Genomic DNA, 19,590 nt, shown 5'->3' with positions numbered 1-19,590 from the left:
AAAAAAAACACCTTGTGTGAGATGGAAGTTCTGATTAGGTTTTGTTTCAGGTGCGAAACCTGCTCCTGGGATCTGCTTTGAGAGAGTCAATTCTGCAGGTGATCCTTACGGCAACTGTGGCAAAGACTCCAAGAGCTCCTTTGCTAAATGTGAACCCAGGTAAGGTCTCTCCCTGCCTACACAGGAACAGATGCTTGGTGGTGGGAGGGAGCTTATAACGTTTAAAATTATTTAACTAATTTTTGGTTGTGTTTATTTCCTTCAGAGATGCTAAATGTGGAAAAATTCAGTGTCAAGGGGGAGCGAATCGGCCGGTAATTGGTACCAATGCTGTTTCCATAGAAACTAATATCCCACTTCAGGAAGGCGGCAAGATTCTGTGTCGTGGTACCCACGTGTATTTGGGTGATGATATGCCTGATCCTGGTCTTGTGCTGTCGGGAACCAAGTGTGAAGATGGAAAAGTAAGGCTCTGAAGTACTCCCAAACAAGGAGAACATCGCTATCCTCACGCTGCAAAGTATTCTGTGCTAAACTCACTGGGTTATGCTTTGGGATTATTTTTTCTCCCCACAAAAGAATTGTTTCTCCTGCTCACACTGAGTCACATTTTTACTCCCTTCTTCTTTTGGCCACTATTCTGGATTACAGATTTGCAGATACAGTGCAAGTTGCTTAAGTTTATAACTGATTTTTTGAGGACAGTCCCAAGCATCTGTCCATGTAGGCTAGGGGTCTTCTGCAAAATAAGTACAGCAAAGTGCATTACAGGATTATTAATGAATGTCTGAGGAGTTCAGTGTGTTCACTTTCCCAGTGTCTATGGCATTGCAAAATTGTCATTAACTTCACTTTAGATTCAAAGTGTATTAAATCTGGTGATTATTGCTCTCCCCCCCTTTTTTTTTCTTGCAGGAAAAGCTACCTCTCTATGCACCATTACAAAAATATAAACCCATTGATGTTCAGCCACCAAAACTGATTTTTGCAATCATATATTGCAGACTTTGTGAAGTATCTGATATGAATGTAGTCCAAATTTCATATGGCTGTCTCATTCTTAGGTTTTCTTTTGTGAGAAAAGGAACAGAGAAAGGTGGGAGACAGCCATGAGTTTACAGGGGGGAGCAACGGAAAGGAGTCCAAGAACTAATGAAATGAAGAAGGTTTCCATGCCCTCAGTGGGTTACTTGCAAAGTAAAAAAAAAAAAAAAAAAAAAAGTGCTACGATAATTTGTGGTAAATTCAAATAAGCCTCTGAATTTCTGAATGCTTTTGAATTATGTTGGATTATCACACTGCATTGGGAACAGGTTTAAAGTATGTCCCTAATGAAATTACAGTTCTGTTACAGGAAAACAACCCTTACAACATTTGTAAGTCAATCTGTTATAAAATGTGTTTTCAAAGAAAATTCAACTCTGGGAAAGCACCCCATTATGTTTTACTAATGAGTATTTAATCTTTCTAATCTATCTAATCATACACATGCACACTATAGAATACAGAGGCTAATACTTACAAAATTGTATGTTTTACTTTGAGGACATTAGTGCATTTGTATTATGGATTAAGAATATGAATTTAAATATTCTTGAGTTTTCTAAGCTGAAGATACACAATTTGAAATGCAGCCATTTTAATGTGATCAAAATTCTATGTGCTACTGCACTATGAATATCTGAATTGTGAATACTGCTGTAATCAGACCATATTCTCTACATGTGTGCATGTTGATGCCAATTCACTCTAATTTCCTTCCCATTTTTCCTTCTCCCTAGGGGATAAGTGCCCTGATTAAGCATCCCTGTCGTCTCCTTCAACACTACCCCCTGCTTAATGTTAATTATTGTGACTGGCTTTTAGTACTACTGAACTGAACTGCAGTTAAACATGAACAAAACTTGCGGTGACTTTTTTCTTTTTTAATCATAGCATAGTAACAGTTATTCCAGTCCTAGTTTCTTCCTTTTTCAGTTTTGAGTAGGATATCTTCTCATTACTGACATCTTCATCAGTCATTTGACTGTTTGACGGTATTATTAAATGGTACTAATTTTGCTTTACCTCAATTTTCAGTTATATTGGCAGAGTAAAGTTTACCCGTAATGACTGGAAAACAACAAAATTCGAATCTTATCACTTTGCATATGCTATTTGTTTACTTCCATTTCCTGTAAGATTATTATTATACTTTAAATATGCTTGGGTTTTATTTGACACCAAAAAACTGTTTAGCTTGGGAAAAACTCTTAGAAAGGTCTCAGTTTTGCTGAAGAGCGGTGATGAGCCCATATATATCAATGACCTCAGCTAAATATTCAGGCTGTCCTGGGTCCAAGTTCTGTACTACCACGAGCAAGTACTGCGCTATTGATATAAACAGAACTATGCTAATTTACACCACGAGGGAACCTGAACCTTTCCTTGAGGAATCATCTGCTGCTGTGAAGACATGCATGCAGCCAGATCGGGTACATGAAAGAATCCTGCTCAGCGAATTCCTAGTCCTGAAAAAATGCAAATTACTGTTTTTTAAATTCACTTTAAAAAACCCCAAACCCCAGCGGCTCACCACTAGTTCCACTTCAGTGAAACTGTGAGTGTTTATTTACACAAGCTCAGCATATCAACCAAATATGAACTATGTCTGAAATTTAGTACTGGTCAGGATGCCGACTGAGAGCGGTATTCAGCGTCCACAGATTTGGACCTAGAAGACTTTTACAAAAGCATAAGAAGACAAGGACCCCTCCTTCTGGTGTCCTTATCTTTTTGTCAATGTAACGTTGTCAATGCAGCATGTGTATTGGGAAATCTTTAACTGCTAAAAGAAGCACTGATGGACGAGGAGATGTACAGAGAGCTGGAGAGGGACATGATGCTTTGTGAGCACCAGCAGTTCTGTCCCTTTTAAAACTCTTTTTCTCTTATTTTGCAGATTTGCCTTAATCGCCAGTGCCAGAATACGAGTGTTTTTGGTGTACATAAATGTGCAACAAAGTGCCATGGACGTGGAGTAAGCATTATAGGAACAGGTTTTTTATAATCAGTCAATAAACACTGACAAGAAATCATTTTATGTAATAGCTTTGGGATCTATGATTGTTTGTAATACATCAGTCAAAGTCACTGCAATAGTTTTTTATTATGTATTTCCATTTTCAGTGTCCCTTGTATGAACTGCAAGCAATGAAATTATTTTTCTTTAACAAAGAAATATTTATCAGGTAGTAATTATCTCGTTCTTAATTAATGGTCTGTGATAAAAAGGAATTTTGTCATCTTTAAAGCAATTTTAAGTCTAACCTTCCTTCATGAAGAATTCCCATTAACATAAAAAAATACAGTTTCTGTGTGGATACAGAGAAGTTAAAATATGAGATTCAAATGGAGTAACATTTCCAAAAGTATTAAAGTAAAACCATATTGATGAGTTTCATGGTATGAAAGTGGTGCAGGATGAAAAAGCTGATGGTATCAGTTAATAATATCAAAGTGTTTTGAAACCTAGTTTGTATTATCAAAATGTTAATTATGTCGAGCTGTGCCTTATTAACCTTGATTTGCTGATGATCTGTTTCTGCGAAAAGCTGTGGCAACCACATTGGAAGAGCCATAGGAAATTCTCGATCCTCTCCTGAGAAGGGATTTTAATTTCATTTAATTTATCATCATCCCACATTTGAAAAACCGTGCGGTGCTGATGGCGCTGCCTGTAACCATTGTGCTGGAATGAGCAGCAGCTTAGACTAGCACCTTTATGTCTGTACGACGGAGAACCTCTGCTCGACTCCCGAGTAGCAAAAAAATGACCGCGTGGAATTGTAGATGGGAACTCCTGTAGTGCTTTAATTTTAAAAATAATGCTTAACAAATTATATTTTTCATTATCTTGTTGGCTTTGAAAAGTAAATCTTTCTCCTTTTTTTGCATTTTACATGACCATAGCCAGTCTAAGCTATGTGAGCGATATTTTAGTACTCTGCAGACACAGCCAGTGTAGTCTTTCTGAGAGCCTGCCAGCTGACCTTGCCAGAAAAATGTGTATTTGCGAACTCCTGTGAACTACCTGGTGTCTTACTCAGAAACACATTTATTAATCTATTGTGTAGTTTCTCCGTGGTGGTGGTAGGTCAGTGATGATCACTGTTAGCACAGAGTTAAGTGCCATATTGACAATTAGCCCTAAGCCCAACAATTTTCCTTAAAAATCATTTTGAGCGTATATGTGCAATCTCTGCCACTAATTTTTTGGGCTGTTCAGCTCATGTATTCTGTCGATACAGCATGGAACTTTAGTCTCTGTATTAGTCACGTAGCCGCTACTTGGGTGGTAGCAAAAGGAAATAAAAAGCAGCCCTTCTTTTGATGGATGTTTGGGACTGTGGGACCCCCTGAGGAAAAGGCCGTGAGTCCAGCGGCTCCTTCTGCTCTGTGCAGCAGGAACAGGCTGATGTTAATGATGGATTCCTGTCCTCTGGAGCGCTCTTATTCTGCAGGGGAGCATTTGGTCAATCAGGTCTTGTTAGCTGTTCCTTAACTCAGATTAAAAACACTGAGGACTGTACCTGTATAGACAGTGCAGGTGTGGTATCAAAGGGAGGTTTTCCTCAGTCTTGACTCCCAGTTTCGCATGTTCTTCCAGCAACTGGTCCATCTTAGAGCTGGGGGATCAGAGCAGTGGCAAAAATCAGCATGCAGCCTGGTGCAAGCCCTTGATGGATAGGAGCGTTCAAGTGGGCTGACAAAGCTTTGCAGCAGTAGCAGTGTAGAGAGACTCTCGTTCCTATGAAGGCAGAAGGAGCAGAAGTTAGAAAGCAGATAATGTTGCTGCTGGAAGCAAAGAGAGAATAAGAGTTAAGACGTGTGTGGTTATCCGTATATTATTCAAGCTGTCAGCTGGTGCAACTCAAACGATTACCTGCCAAATAAATAATGCTTTTTTAGGATGCCCGTCACCCTGGGGTGTCTTGCATTCCGAGTTGCTCGATGCCCACGTAGTGGTGCGAACGGGCAGATACCAGTACATCTCTCTCTTCTGTAAGTTTTATTTCTTTCAGATGGGTCGCTGTCTGATTCGGGGGCCTCATCAGCCGCTGCCGCTCTCAGACGTATAGGGTAATCCTTTTCATGTGAAGTCATTTGTCTTGTTTTGCAGGTCTGCAACAATAAAAAGAACTGTCACTGCGAGGCTGACTGGGCCCCCCCCTACTGTGACAAGCCAGGGTTTGGTGGCAGCATGGACAGCGGGCCAATTAGGCAAGCAGGTTAGTAGTAATTCATGCTTTACCTTTTGTTTCCATGATGAAGAGTGGAAATACAAGGCGGTGTCTTGTAAGCAATGAGCTTGCAAGATTTGGAAATAAGTCAGTAAAACAAATGGCTTAATCCAAACGCATTGGCACCAACCTGAAAATCTAGTGAAGCAAAACCAAGGCAGGCTGAGTGCATGAATTTTCTTGCGTGACTAAAGGCACAGTGGTCCTGCAGGGTTCTTTCTTTTGCCTTTCTTTGCCTTTGCCTTTCTTTTTCGGTCAAGTTTAGTAGCTTCCTGCAATAAGTAGAAAATGGTATTCGTTTAAACTGAGGATGAGGAGTTAACTCCCACACTTGAGCTAATGCTGTTGCCATGGTAGATGAATGTTGCAGTACTCTTGGATTCACCTTGAGATGTGCCAAGCTGCAGTGTTCTCCACGGAGTGCATCAGGACAGAAATACCTTATTGTACACACAACCTGCTCCCATAATTATGTGCCAAATGAAGAGTGGATGTTGCAATGATTATAAATGCAAAACTATTTCATAATCAAAAATCTGAAATATATTTGATATTGTTCTTCTAAGGAAGATCTTTTGTATTGTGGAAAATAGCAGATTTCTGACTGTATCAGACTAAAACTATGTTTTATAGATAGCTTCCAAACATTTCCCAGAAGATGCCCTCACATAGGATAGTAGTAGGAGACGTGCATTTTCTGTAACTTGTATTTCAATTTCCCCTAGTTCAGTCTGCAGAACATTGGCTATAGTATGGTACTTCAACTTTGGCCAACCTCAGAAGGAATTATTTCTACACATTGTGAAGTTTTATAGGATTTTGTAATCATCACACGCCAATTTTCCTCCAGAGTACTGTAACTTTAGTGACTTCCACAGAGATGTTTCTGATTTATGTCCGAGTAAGTGACAGGACAAGCAGTCTACTTGCATATACATATATAAACTAAAACTTGCTAGAAAATGATCCACATGTTTTCATATGGATAATGCTATTCAAAACCAAAATGGATTGTATTCTCTGCATGACAGATCCTGCAGTGGATTGTAATACTGGATTTATGACATCACCGTCATGTCCATGACAAAGCTTCACATTATGATTACACTTTTGAAAGATCATTTTTTTAAATACCTACCATTCCGTAAGATAGCAAAGCAGCTGTGCTCAGGCACTGAACAAGTGTGATTACTTGCATGTTAAATCTTTTCTTTTAAGATTTGCTCTAAAGCATTACAGTCCTTTTTCAGCTTACCTGAAAGATAAGTATGTAGGGAGCTACAAAATATATTGTAATAATGTGCTACATAGACAACGTTAGCTGAAGAAGACAAATATAGGACATGTTTGATAATTCTTGCATTTCGTGTTTTGGAAGCTAATACTCCAATTTAACAGAAAATTGTTTTAACAGTAGTTGAATATAGTATGGTAGTTTCACCATCTTTATCTAAAGACAGCGCTACATTCATTAACACTGGGAATAAATAAATATGGAAATTGCTAGAGGACCTAATTTTCTATAGCTGACACTTGGATTTAAGTATGAACAGTTGATGGGGTTGTTTGGATTATGATCTGAGTAGTTTGCACATCTCTAAATCAAATTACAGAAGGATTAGCTCAAAAAATACTTTCATCTTAGTCAAACAAGGCACATGGTCTCATTAGTATTTAGTAATTGATTTTACCCAGCTGACTTAGAATAAACCTATGTGTTTGACACCGTATTTTTCTTATAAAGAAACCTTAAATATTTAATTATTAAGTAGAGAAGTTAATTAATTTAAATTGCGTAATCTTAGCTTATTAATTTTATTAATCTTTTAGAGAAGGTGAGGGTTTTATTATTCTGCAGTGCTGTGAGGTAAAAAGCACAGCACGTCATGCCCCGTCAAGCCCCACGTGTAGTTTGCTCAGTCGGTGTTGCTGACTCTGTTCCCCAGCATCCGAGTGAGCTTAGGCCAGTAGATGAGAGCCAGCTGGCTGAAAATCCATCAGGATAAGACCGAGACAGTGATGATAGGTTACCAGAGCAAAGATTAAAGATGTTTCTCCTGTTGTGGGAGTGTGCGTTTTTTAGGTCAGCAGTCTTGAAGAATCACAACATCCTCTCCTCCAGGCAATGATGGTAATCACATATCCGTAAGGATCAGAGCTGCTGCTTACCTTTTCCTAAAAATAAGGCTTTCTTTCAGCTGCAAGTCATCCAGTCAGGGTTCACCTCACCATTGTGCCTCGCCCAGGTCCCAGCAAGGTACTTAAAGCACTCCAAAGACTGGAAGGAGTACAGAAGGCTGCAGCCCCTTGCTAAGCAGAGCATCCGCAGAGAGCACACCACACCGCTGCCGAAGGCTTTCCTTCGGCGCCTCGCTTGCCTCCGATCTGACCTGACAGCCGTCTGGGCTGGACCACAGTAGTCCAGATTTCAGACTGTTCTCCCAGTGTTAAAGCACAAAGAAACCCTTAAAATCTGGTTATAAAGGAGCTAGGGTTACTGCTTACGTTTGAGGGACAGAATATTCCCAAATTTGCACTTTACCAAACCGTGATCTAGGCATCCCTGTCCCTTTTCTCTCCCTCTCAGCCCCTGTCTCCCTCCCGCCCTGGCAGCCGGCAGCCCGTGAGGAAGGTGCCCGTTGGCATTGCTACAGCCATCACCCTGGGGGTGTCTGGGTGAGGCCGGCAGCCCGTACACCTTATGGCCCCATTTGCAGGTGACAACCTAAGCAGGACCTGAACATGGATGCAGAGAGAGTGCATGGAGATGTTCATGTTTGGACACAGATATCCGACTAGAATCGAGTAGCAGAGTTGGAAGGGACTTAAGGACATTATATTTTAGCCAGTGTTTCCCCAATGTTAGAGAAATAACTTTAAAATAGGCCAAAATTCAAGCATCGGGCTGGAAGAAATAAGAGCTTATTAGTCTTTAATTCATAGTAAGAACGCAGTTAGAAACCCAGGCCAGGCAGCAGTGTCCTGCTCCACATACACAACACATTTCAGTTAAGATGGCTCTTGACAGAAGTTAACTCAATGTGTTTTATTGCAGATAATAAGAGTTTAACTGTAGGAGTGTTGATAACCATTCTGTGCCTTATCTTTGCTGGATCAATCATGTACCTGAAAAGGAAAACTTTCATGAGATGGTTGTTTACAAGTAAAAAGACAACAATAGAGAAACTAAGGTATGATCATTTTCCCTAATTATACTCTAATAGATATTAGTAGAAAGTAGCTGTAAACATGGCAGCGCTCATCTTGACATTCATCACAGAACAGTGTGAATACGTTAGAAAGAGCCAGCCTTAACAAAAATATTCACCAAGTATTAGCAGGGGTGTTTTTCCTGGTTTAGTTGATTTTTTATTGATGTCAGTAAATAATGTAGGTTTTGGTTTGACTATATACCTCTTTTGTGATAAAAAATTAAGTGAAGGAAGTATTGCCTTTATTTTCATTTGCTTGAAATAGTTTCATTACATTGCATGGCCTTTTATTTAAACTCAAGTCGAGTGAGCTGAAACTTTCATATTTGAGGTCATTACTGTTTAAATGCTAGATTCATTAGAATAGTCTCTTGGGTGTTACAACGCTGCATTTCCACAGATTGCAGAAGCTAATTTAACAGACTACTGGTTTCCAAAAAATCAATATTTATTTTTATTCTTGCAGGAGCGCTAGACAATTTTTACTTTACTTGTTTACTATAAAAAGACAGAAAGTCCTTGCAAAATCTCATTCTGAAAAGAGGCTACTGTTTAAAACAATGTTAGCAGGCAGAACGTTGTGTTCAATAAATATATGTTTGTATCGCAGGTCTGTGAGTCCAGCAAGACCTTCCAGTTCATCTGAGCCTAATCATGTTCATACCACATCTCTCAGTAAAAATCTCATCATGAAGCCACAAAATACAAACATACAAAAAGTGAGTCCCTAAATAGCTGTGGGTTTGTTTGTTTGGGTTTTTTAAAGGGGGAAAAAACCCCATATTATATAGTTTGGATCTCATTTAAGTAACTTACTATAACACAATTATTACATGATCTTAATATCACGTAGAACTAACAATATGTGATATGGGAGAAGATGCAGGCTTCAAAATACATTTATGGCTTCCAAGCTTTAGACGGGTGGAGATGTGGAAATGTCAAGTGCAGAAAAGAAACAGTTTAGTCTCCAGGATGAAGCCAGCTGGCTTACAACAGAATACTACGTCTGAACGGTGAAGGATTAGTGCTTGAGTAGGACCCTGGAGCCTGTTAATTGCTCCTCTGGTCGCAGAGGTGTTGAAGGTAGATGAAAGCAGAGTAGAAGAGAAAAACAAGCGAATAACATAGATTTTAAAGTAGCAATGCTTCTTTCAACTCTTGAAGTTTATAAGCTTTGGTTGGGGTTGTTTTTACAGAAGGATGGTCCAAGAAGACCGCTGCCCTATCAGATCATTGACATTAGTAACCCTGTGAAGACACACGATTTGCCACAATTAAAAACACCGCAGCGAGTCCTACCACCCCTTCCCCAGCTGCCATGTCACCAAGCTGTGCCTGAAAGACCCTTGCCGGCTAACCCTTCGCTGCGGTTTGCCCAGGTAACCGCTGATTTTTTTTAAGCTTCTCTTCTATTTAATATTTAGCGTGTGAGTATCTGCATGTGGTGAAGAGGAATGAAGTGTTTTTTCACCTTTCATATTGGCCTTTTTCCACAAATGCTTCCTTTATACTTCGTACAAGCTTAGAAATGCAGTGTAGATAGATAGATACATTGGTTTATGCCAGCTGAGGCTGTGATCCTAAAATTTAGGGTCCTGAAATCTCTCTTCACCACTCAAAAGACACAACAGTATAAACAAGCTCCATATTACAGGCAAACACAGGCTCATCTTGCCAGCTGCCCAGCCGGAGGGGAAACCGTATGGTTTGTTAGCAAGGTGCCAAATACAGTGATACAGTTTAGGAAGTCAAGTTGCAGATGTCTTGCGCAAGAGCAAAAGGTATATTAGCTGGATATGCTTCTGTTCTGCCAAGGGGTGTATGAATTGCTGTTTTTTTTCCAGAGCTGAAAAGCTGACTTGTAATTACCCTCACTATTTCATGTAGATGTACCTTTCATTGCAATGTTTAAATAGAGCTGGTAAGCCTTTTTTTGGTAATAAGATAAATGTCAAGGCAATATTCAGGGTAGATGAAGATGTCTATGTTGTCGTCTATATTAAATTGTCCCTTTTCTTGTCACTGGCCTCTCTGTTTTGGTTGCATTTGTAGTGTGACTGTGTCTAAGCAAAGGAATGGGGCACTCAGCTATGTCTGGTTTGTGCTATTCTGGATATAGCACAAGAGTAAAATAAAGTGAATGACATTATCACCAAGCTATCTTAAATGAGTATCACATTGATTTGGATGCGCATACTGCAAATCCATACTCAGATAGCTGTGTCTGAAGTGGCTGTGCCTATCTGAACCTAGCTTGGATGTTCAAGGACAGAACACCTTGTGAGCTGCTCTGAGACACGTTACCAGTGCTTATAGGAGGATATGGCTATGAGAAACGGTGTCTGAAGTGCGGTGCTTTGAAAAGTGGCTGTAAAAATAACGCAGAAACAAAAAGATGTGAGGCAGTGCTGAGCTGCCATGGCAGTGTGCTTATGTATTATGACAGCAGAAAAAGTATATCTAGTTTTAATTTTGTCTTAAGTTTGAACATTGAATCACTCAGGTTACACTGACTTTTAGAAGTATGGCCAGTTTATTAATTGCTTTCGAATTATTTTTCTTCTTCGCTTTTCCATCTTGCTAGTCATTTATTTTCCTTTTCGGGGGAATGGGAAATACTGATTCTTTCTAAAATCAATTCTACAGGAGATTTGGAGTAGTATTGGGTTTTGTTGCTTTTGTCTTTAGTTTCGATGGTTTTGTTGTTTATTTCCTTGCATTCCTTAAAACATTCTTCATAGTTCATGGTGGTCAAAGTTAACATTTTAAGTGCAAGTGCTTTTCTGTTTCTTAATCAAATGGTTCCATTAAAAAACAAAAAAAGAAGAAATTTCTTCTATTTCTTCTTATCTAGCAACTTAGAAGCTTACAATGTCTCCCACTAGCAGAAGGCAGATGGAGAAAAAGCATTGCAAGAAAAAGTAACCATTTCTCACTCTGATGGTGCATCTGTATCTGCTCCAGCCTTTCGTCGCACATCAAAGCAGCCCAATGCACCGCTACAATTCATGTTCCTAAGTGCTCTCTCCTTCAAATCCCACATAAAGTGCAAGGTAGAATACCAGGTCTCTAGTACTATCGTTACCAAAGACTGACAGATCTGAAACTGCCAAAAAGCTTTTCAGTTTGGCAGCTCAAATTAATTGTGACGGTTATTCCGTCAAGCAAAATATCGCTGTTTTCAATTTTCAGTTGCTGCATGAAACAGAAGACAAACGGGATCAACTCAAGGCAACCTAGTGAAGAAGCAAGAGTGGCTTCTTTCAAAATTATGTCCATAACCTCAATTCAAGATTGTCAGAAATAGCTACTTTTTATATCCTAGGGACACAGAAAACACTGTATGGGAAAAAAACGTTTTCTTCTGAAGTTAACAATTTTACTCCCTTCAAAGCTTGGAAGAAGTAAATTAACTTGAGAATAGTTTTGGTCTAGTTTATATAGATACCACTTAATATATTGCTTCGGCACTCTCTTGGAAGTGCATCCATCAGGTCATCAAGAGGAAGCACTTTAAAAATCATTGCGACGGCCATAATATCATCCAGATGCTCAGTACTGCAGTACAGAGCTGAAGAGTATCTGAAACCATTCACTGTTTCTATGGCTTCACAGCTGCCTCCTCCTGCTTTTCCCTTCTGAGAGGTATATTTAAGCTCAAGCTACTTTCCTGCTGCCTCCGGGCTTTGAGCAGCAGATAGCTGAGGCACAACATCCTAAGTAGACTCTAAGACAACTCTTTTCCCCTCTAGTGGCTGTTGAGACAGCAATGAGTGGATTATTATTTTGCTATAAAATTTCCTTTCAGATGTAAGTAAAAAAGTAAAAAACCCCACCACAACAACAAAAAAATCCAAACAAAAAAACACTTCGCAAATGAACTGTTGTCAAGTTTAATATTTAACAATCTTTTGACTGATAAACAGCTTTTCCTTCTTTCAGATGCTCTTGCAAGGCAAACATACTTTATTTACGGGCCAGATTCACAGTCAATATGTATCAGCACAGCACCATTGAAATCAAGGAAAGAGTGCAGGTTTATACTAACCGTGGGTTCAGTCCATGCATTCAGATTTGATCACTTCCACTTGGTTTTGATACTGTTTCTGCCTCTGATACTGTCATCACCTTATTACCAAAATAATCTCGTATTTTACAGGTCATCCTTGTTACAAGAAACATAGCTTTGTATTTTTACTTTTCCCCTAATAAAACCGAGCTGGTCTCACCTGCTCATTCTGCCACAATATTCCTGTATTCCTGTAAAATTCCATATTCCTGTGAATACCTCTCCTATTACACCTCAGACTGGCTTTAGACACAGGGGGCTAACACAAATTATGTTCCCATTTAAATAAATCGAGGAAGACACCCCTTCTCACCCGGTGTATTTCAGGCAAGAACCTTCTTCCAGTTGCTTATTTAAAAATCAGTGAAAAAGAAACAGTGGAAAAAATTAAAGCTTCATGAACCTGGTGTCTTTGTAGCTGCTCAATGGGAGAATTATGTTTTTCTTTCCTAGTAGAGCTGTAAAAAGAGAGCATGACAATATTCAAAACAGGACTTCCCCAAATGCAGAGAGAGAGTGAATGCATTACATGCTAAGTTGTTGATACAAAACTACACAAAGAAATCCATCTGCAAACTCTTTGTATTGAAGAGCTGAAGCTCTATAGGGTCAAAAAAATGGGCTGGGAAAAAGGAGAGAGAGATGAGGCAGGGAAACACAGCCATGGTGGTACTAGGAGCTGTGCTATGGACTTGCCAGGACATCAAAGGCTGCAGCAAGTTTCCACACATGTTAACATACGAAGCTGTATCAATTTGGATTCTCCCGTGGCACATAAAGAATATAAAAGACATCCTGTAATCAGTTTAAGGGAGGGGATTTATTTCTTCAAATATTTTTTCCCTCTGCTTCTAAGGAGGGACGTTTTCCTGGTGGCATTTTCCAGTGCGGGCATCTCCTTTCTATGAAGTGCTCCTCCATTTTACTTCATCTCAGCCATTACACATTCTCCATCTCCATTTTTATCTGAATTTCCTCTCTTTTTTTCTTTTTTTAATTTATTTTACCCTTTCTTACCAGCTTGCCACATTAGACTTTCTTGTCAAGCCACTTTGCTGCTTCCGCCTTAAGGATATTAACTCAAGGATAACATTTTTACAAGTTCTGGGGAAAAAGAAATCAGGTGTTGGGCTCATGTACCCATCGGAGTTATATTCATAGTATGATTGCTGTTTCAACATACTTCCTCATGCGAATGTTTCTTCTGGAATAAGAAGGCCTAAAGAATGTTTGGCTTCGGCATCAGAGATTATCTTAATGCTCAGCTGTGAGAAGATGCTCGCTTCACAGCTAAAGAACTGTTCTAGATCAGCACATACGGATTAGCCATTTCAGCTAGCTTCCCCTGCGAAAAGAGGGAGACAAAAGCAACTGAGAGGGTCCCATTAGTACTTAGCTGCTCTGAGCTTCTCAGAAAGTCAATCTTTCCCTACTATCGGGTGTTGCAGGTGGTGATTAGACAAAGGACACAGCTAATAAACACAAACAAACAAACAAGGACAGTTCTGTCCTTTTTTTCATTCATCCTTATTAGTTCTTAAGCTCTTCAGACCTTTGTTTCTCTAGACTGCTGAGCCTGGATCTCTTCCTCTTCCCAACCAAGGTGCCTAAGCATTCTGCCAATTGAAGAGTAAATACAAATCATGCAATAACAGTCAGGGACCAAGCAAGCAAACAACTGAATGTTCATGTGATCAGACTAATTCATGTGATCAATCATGTAAAAGTACTTGAGGGAAAAGGCCACGTCTCTGAAGGCAGTCAAGGGAATAAAGGCTTTATGGTGTACAAAGATGCATTTGTTGTTTGCAGTCTTTATAATGCTGATGTTTGTGTGTTTGTTACTTTTTTTAATGCTGTCACAGTCGAGGTGATGATGCATCTACTCTCACATGTAATAAACATTATGACTTTTAACAAAATTGTTACGGAAGCAACTTAAATATATATTTTACTGTAGAGATTATTCGGTTTTCTTAAAAGTGTCATACCAAATACCAAACTGGTGTATTTCACTTCAAAAGACACAAATGAAGATTTCATTGTGTAAGAAATTTAGTGCACAAAGTAAACTTACCATCAGGAATTCTTAACCAAAGATTTCTTCTCTTGATAGTTTTAAGGTTCTAGTTCTGCATCATGGGAAATGATCATGTTTTGAGGAACTTCCTTTGCTAGTGTTTAATTAAACTCTGTGACTTTCAACAGGATAACCCTATGAGATAAAGCTACATAGAGCATTTACCAGCATGCTGCTTATTTTATCATTTTCCGGGCCTGATTATTTTGAGAATAGTTGCAATTATTTTTACCTCTAAAGACACAGCTCGCAGACAAACTTCTTACAGCAAGATATGTTTATCTTGGTTTATTAGAAGTTCTTCTGGATGACAGTCAAGACTAATTTCTATACTGATTATGAGATTTGGCTATAACAATAAGTTAATTTATTTTTTTCGTGTTGCTATTTCTGATTCACTCAAGAACTAGTACATGTTATGCTAGGAATGAAAAAGAGGAGGAACATTATATACAGCTTTAAAACGTAGTTTGTGGTAAATTTGAAATGACAGTAGATGAGGTTTACATAAGCTCCCATATTTTCTTCCTTATCAAAATGCCTACCGATAGTCAGCCTGCATTTCCTTCCTGAAAGAGCAAACATTTGCCGTGAAAAGTAAGAAAACAAAGGCATGCTCAAAAAAGAATAATGAAAGTTGTGCTTTATTCATGAGCAATTCATGCCTTGAATCAAAATCTTGATTACATCTTTCAGGGGATCTTTAACTAGATTATGCTTGTAAGCTCTTCTTGTTTATTTTTGGTCACCATTACTAATGATAGTTATGGCAAACTAATAATAAAGATTTTACTTGGAAAAAGCATGACTGTGCAGGTCAGATAGTAGAAGGATCTGAAGTGAGTTTTTTGATATATTGGAGATTTTTTGTGTGCCCTGAGCAAGTCACTTAATCTATCCCAGTTCTTCATAATGAAGACCACAAATAGACATGTTACCATGTTTGCAGTGTTTCAAGGACCACACAGAAGAGACATTAGCTCATGCCTGACAGCAGATGACTTCTGTTCTTTATTAATGAATCATTTAATTCCACAGAATGAAAGCACAGCAGCATCTCTAAAAAAGACTCCACAGATGCTACCAATTCAAACTGGACTGGAGCAGTTTGTTTCTGTGGTCATCTGAATTTGCATTTTAAAGTCATTTCTAGTATTTCCATCTTTCTATGTAACTACTTCTACAATGTTGTTTTTATGTACCACCAATTAATCATTAACTCCAGTATAGATGCAACCAGTATTCCTACAGTAAAGAATCAAAAGAAGCAAAATCATTAAAATGTAGTATTAAACCTTTGTTTTAAAATATAAGTGCCTGTTTATTTAAAAGTAAGCTACGGCTTACTTCTTTAAATATATCTGGTCACAAGTACTCCGAACTTATCTTCAGTTTATTTCAGTTGTTGCTACGTTAAGTATGTTATGTCAGTTCCAAAGACTAATGTGACCTTATGTTTTATAATAGGAAAACCACAAACCAAACCCTCCTCGGAAGCCTCTACCAGCAGACCCTCTGACCAAAGCGCGCTATACCGGCGCATGCCCAGCAACGCCTGGACTCACAAAAGCTCTGCCTCACGTTACCCCCATAAGGTTAGTTCTGGTCAAACTGGCTTGATTTCATAAAATCATAGAATAGTTTGGATTGGAAGGGACCTTTAAAGGACATCTAGTCCAATCCCCACTTGTAGTACTTCGTTCAATGACAGGTCTAAAATGTCTTCGAGCAGATCCGCTATGCTCTGAGTAACTATGCTCCGCTGTAACTATTGTTGAGAGCTACACAACAACCATTTCCTATCTGCTTATATAACAGTATCCAAGCGATTCCCACTGGGAGTACATCAGCACAACTGCACTGACTTCCACAGAAGTATGAGAATTTATACTTCATATGAAGGTTTGACTGTAAGAATCTGACGGTATATTTACAAAACCTGCCCAATAAATACAATTCCTTGCAAAAGAAAGGCCTTAATAAGCACCAATTTCAGAAGAGACAAAGCTTTTGTGGCAAAAAATTTCCTACTTGGACCACCTACAGAATTAGGCTGAGAACTGAATGCTGTTAAGATCAACCACCGATAAAAGCAATTTTCCATTCACGCATTTCACAATGGAACATCATTTTATATCTGAAAATAATACACAAAATGTTCAGAAAGCACACAAATTGTACACTTCAAAAAAAAGGATGTTGGAAAAAAATAATCTGGAAGTGAAATAACTGTGCCCAATGCTAATGATATTTCCTTACCCAATATTCTTAAGTTTCCTATGAGTGAAGCTAAAAGTGAGCTCCAAGGAAGATAAAAGTATTTTAAGCTACAGGTATTCTACTAGTGAGGCACTTAATTGCTCAGAAAAAATAAAAATAGAAGTGTTAGGAAACTAACTTGATTCTAGCAAAAAGAGTCCAAGAGTGAACTTTTGGTTAAGCTCCTGGTTGTCCATTCTAGAAAGACATTCTGAAAGTAATAATATTTCTAGCTGAGTACTACAAGTTTTTGAAACCAACTGCTATTCTACAACAGTAAGTAGCATTTTTGAACAAGTACAAAACTGGTGAACACCCAAAGAAATAGAGTTTAAAGAACAACACCTGAAACACTGAGCTAGTTTACCCCACTGACCCAGCAGCAAATAACACCTGAAGTGAAAAAAAAAGAGGAGTTTGCTGGTAGCACTTACCCTTCTTGATGGGACTATATAGTAACTTGTCTGATCTCCTCCCAGTATGAGAGTCCCGTGCTAGGTGTCTGAAGTTAACTTGGAGAACTCTAAGAGATTTTACCATTCATCCTCATGACTCAAGCACGATGCTGGCAGTGAGAACTAACAAAAGTTTAAAAAACTATTTGTTATTTTCTTTCTTTCCAACAGACCTGCTCCTAAGCATCCACCACAGGTATCCAGGTCCAGCAACACTGCTGATGTGAAATGACTAGAAAATCTGACACCTTTATTTTAAAAAGTGAAGACAGAAGTTTGCACTATCTTTAAACTCCAGCCGGAGTTCATTTTTATGACAATACTTAGAATTTTTAATGTTTAAAACAGCATTATTTTTAAGAATTCTGAGCTACTGCCTTTGGTGCTGTGCTGTGCTATGGTGCTCTGTATACTTGCTCAGGTACTTGTAAATTATTAATTTATGTTGAATATTTATTACAGTGCAGTGCACTGTAGTAGATATTTTTACCATAGCTGAGTTTTCCTAAAAAGGAAGCCTTTTTTTGTAATATTTCATTGAACTTGAATAATTCTGCTCTATCGGTCCTATGTAGAGTTTGTAGTTTTGATCTATTCTTTAAGGAGTGCTGATACTCACGGATAAATCAAATGTATAACCAACACGATCTCAATGGTTCATGACAAACTTTTGAATAAATATGTCAGGGTAAAAAAAAAAACCAAACCACTCTCTTCTGGAACATGGTGAAATGCCCGATATCTGCACACGGATGTGTAACATGTATTTAACCAAAGGATCACTCAGTTGTACTGTAATTTCATTTTTCATGTTACTCTCTGAAATCGTCAAGAAATCTGTGCTGAAAGAGGATGTATTCACTTTGGACAAGTTCTCTTACTGAAGAAGTACTGTATATCATAAAACTGTAATTTTTCTAACCTCGTTTTCCTCAAACACAATATGGTTAGTACATATTAATGCAGATATCAGGCCTCCCAGCGTCATTACCTTTTTGATGCTGTGGTAGTTAAATTCAACCTATGCTGTGTAAGGTGGTACCATCTCACTATGTTGCATAGCTATCCTGTTTAGACTGACAATACGTTACACGCAGGGGGTGGGGGAAAGCCAAGCATTACAAAGAATTACATTTAAAGAATCAACTATTATACTTACTTCTTTTGCCTCGTCGCTCTGCTTATCAACTGTATTTTGCATATTTACTACTGTTTTGCATTTAACTCCTAAAATATTGTTCTGGGCTTCTTAAATTGCAAATCAAAATGCGTATTTTGGTTATCCGAAGACATGGGGAAAAAAAATTCATCTCTTTACTGTGTGGTAGCATTACATCTGATCTTTTCTGTGCTTTCTCAGTATACTGCTGAATACAGTTGTTTCACCCATGCTGTAATAAAAACAGTTTTTAAATATCAGTTGAAATAGAGGGAGAAGGAACTATTACCTTCTATAGGTTAGTTTCCTCACTGCTTGTAGTTTTTGTTTCTTTAAGCAAAAATAAAAGCATTGATAGAAACTTGGATCTCATTTCAATAAGTGTAATTGTATTTCATTTTCCCAGTTATTCCCCGTTGTAGCAACATAGCACTCATCTTTATGGATAAACTAAATAAACCAAAATAAACCATAGTTTAGTTTGCTGCCGAAAAGCAAAATAAACCACAAGTAAATGCTTCACAAAAGCATTTAAATTCTTAAAGCAACGCTAATAGCGGCAACAGTGCTTTATGTACGGAGAATTACTACAACAGGAGGATGCAACTTACCCTAGGCTTGGCAATGCAGTTGAAACCAAAATGATGGTTTCTATGTATTTTACATACTTTGTATCTCAACCAGTAATTCCTTCCTGTCAACAGTAGCTTTATATCTAAAATGGGAGGGTGATGGGGGGCATCTCAATTTGAAGCAGACACATGATCTCAGTTTGCTTGTTTGAATACTCCCATTTTTAGAATGACAAGTCATCATGCTGTATCAAAATGTTTCTGATAACTGCTGAAAATCATAAGATGAAACTGTAAGTAGTGAAAGAAGAAGGTGGAATTAAATGACTAAAGAGTTTGCATTATCTGCATCAGAAGTTCTAACATCCCAATTTAATGGCACCTTAGCTTGGGTAAGACTTAGCACGTGTATAAACTTAAAGCTTTAAAGCAACCTTTAGGTTTAAAATAAATGTGACCCACCTATGTAGTTTTACAAGTATAGAAATAGAAAAATCCA

At 38.3% G+C, this 19,590-nt stretch overlaps 1 protein-coding gene across 2 annotated transcripts in view; it reads left to right on the top strand.

Annotated features, from left to right (window-relative positions):
• Positions 1-17,592, top strand: part of ADAM12 (ADAM metallopeptidase domain 12) — a gene marked incomplete at its 3' end in the record, with an annotated part of 184,960 nt that extends 167,368 nt beyond the window's left edge. For both annotated transcript variants that reach the window (XM_082002344.1, XM_082002343.1), the window contains 9 exons: positions 51-159; positions 266-464; positions 2,942-3,019; positions 5,162-5,270; positions 8,338-8,473; positions 9,105-9,213; positions 9,694-9,876; positions 16,114-16,241; positions 17,532-17,592. In XM_082002344.1, the coding sequence (XP_081858470.1) occupies positions 51-159; positions 266-464; positions 2,942-3,019; positions 5,162-5,270; positions 8,338-8,473; positions 9,105-9,213; positions 9,694-9,876; positions 16,114-16,241; positions 17,532-17,592 (1,112 nt within the window). The remainder of the gene's footprint in view (positions 1-50; positions 160-265; positions 465-2,941; positions 3,020-5,161; positions 5,271-8,337; positions 8,474-9,104; positions 9,214-9,693; positions 9,877-16,113; positions 16,242-17,531) is intronic.
• Between the last annotated feature and the right edge of the window lie 1,998 nt (positions 17,593-19,590).

The sequence above is a fragment of the Phaethon aethereus genome, assembly GCF_964289735.1.
Source record: "Phaethon aethereus genome assembly, chromosome: 7".
NCBI classification, from domain to species: domain Eukaryota; kingdom Metazoa; phylum Chordata; class Aves; order Phaethontiformes; family Phaethontidae; genus Phaethon; species Phaethon aethereus.
This window is presented reverse-complemented; position numbering and strand designations above follow the sequence as displayed.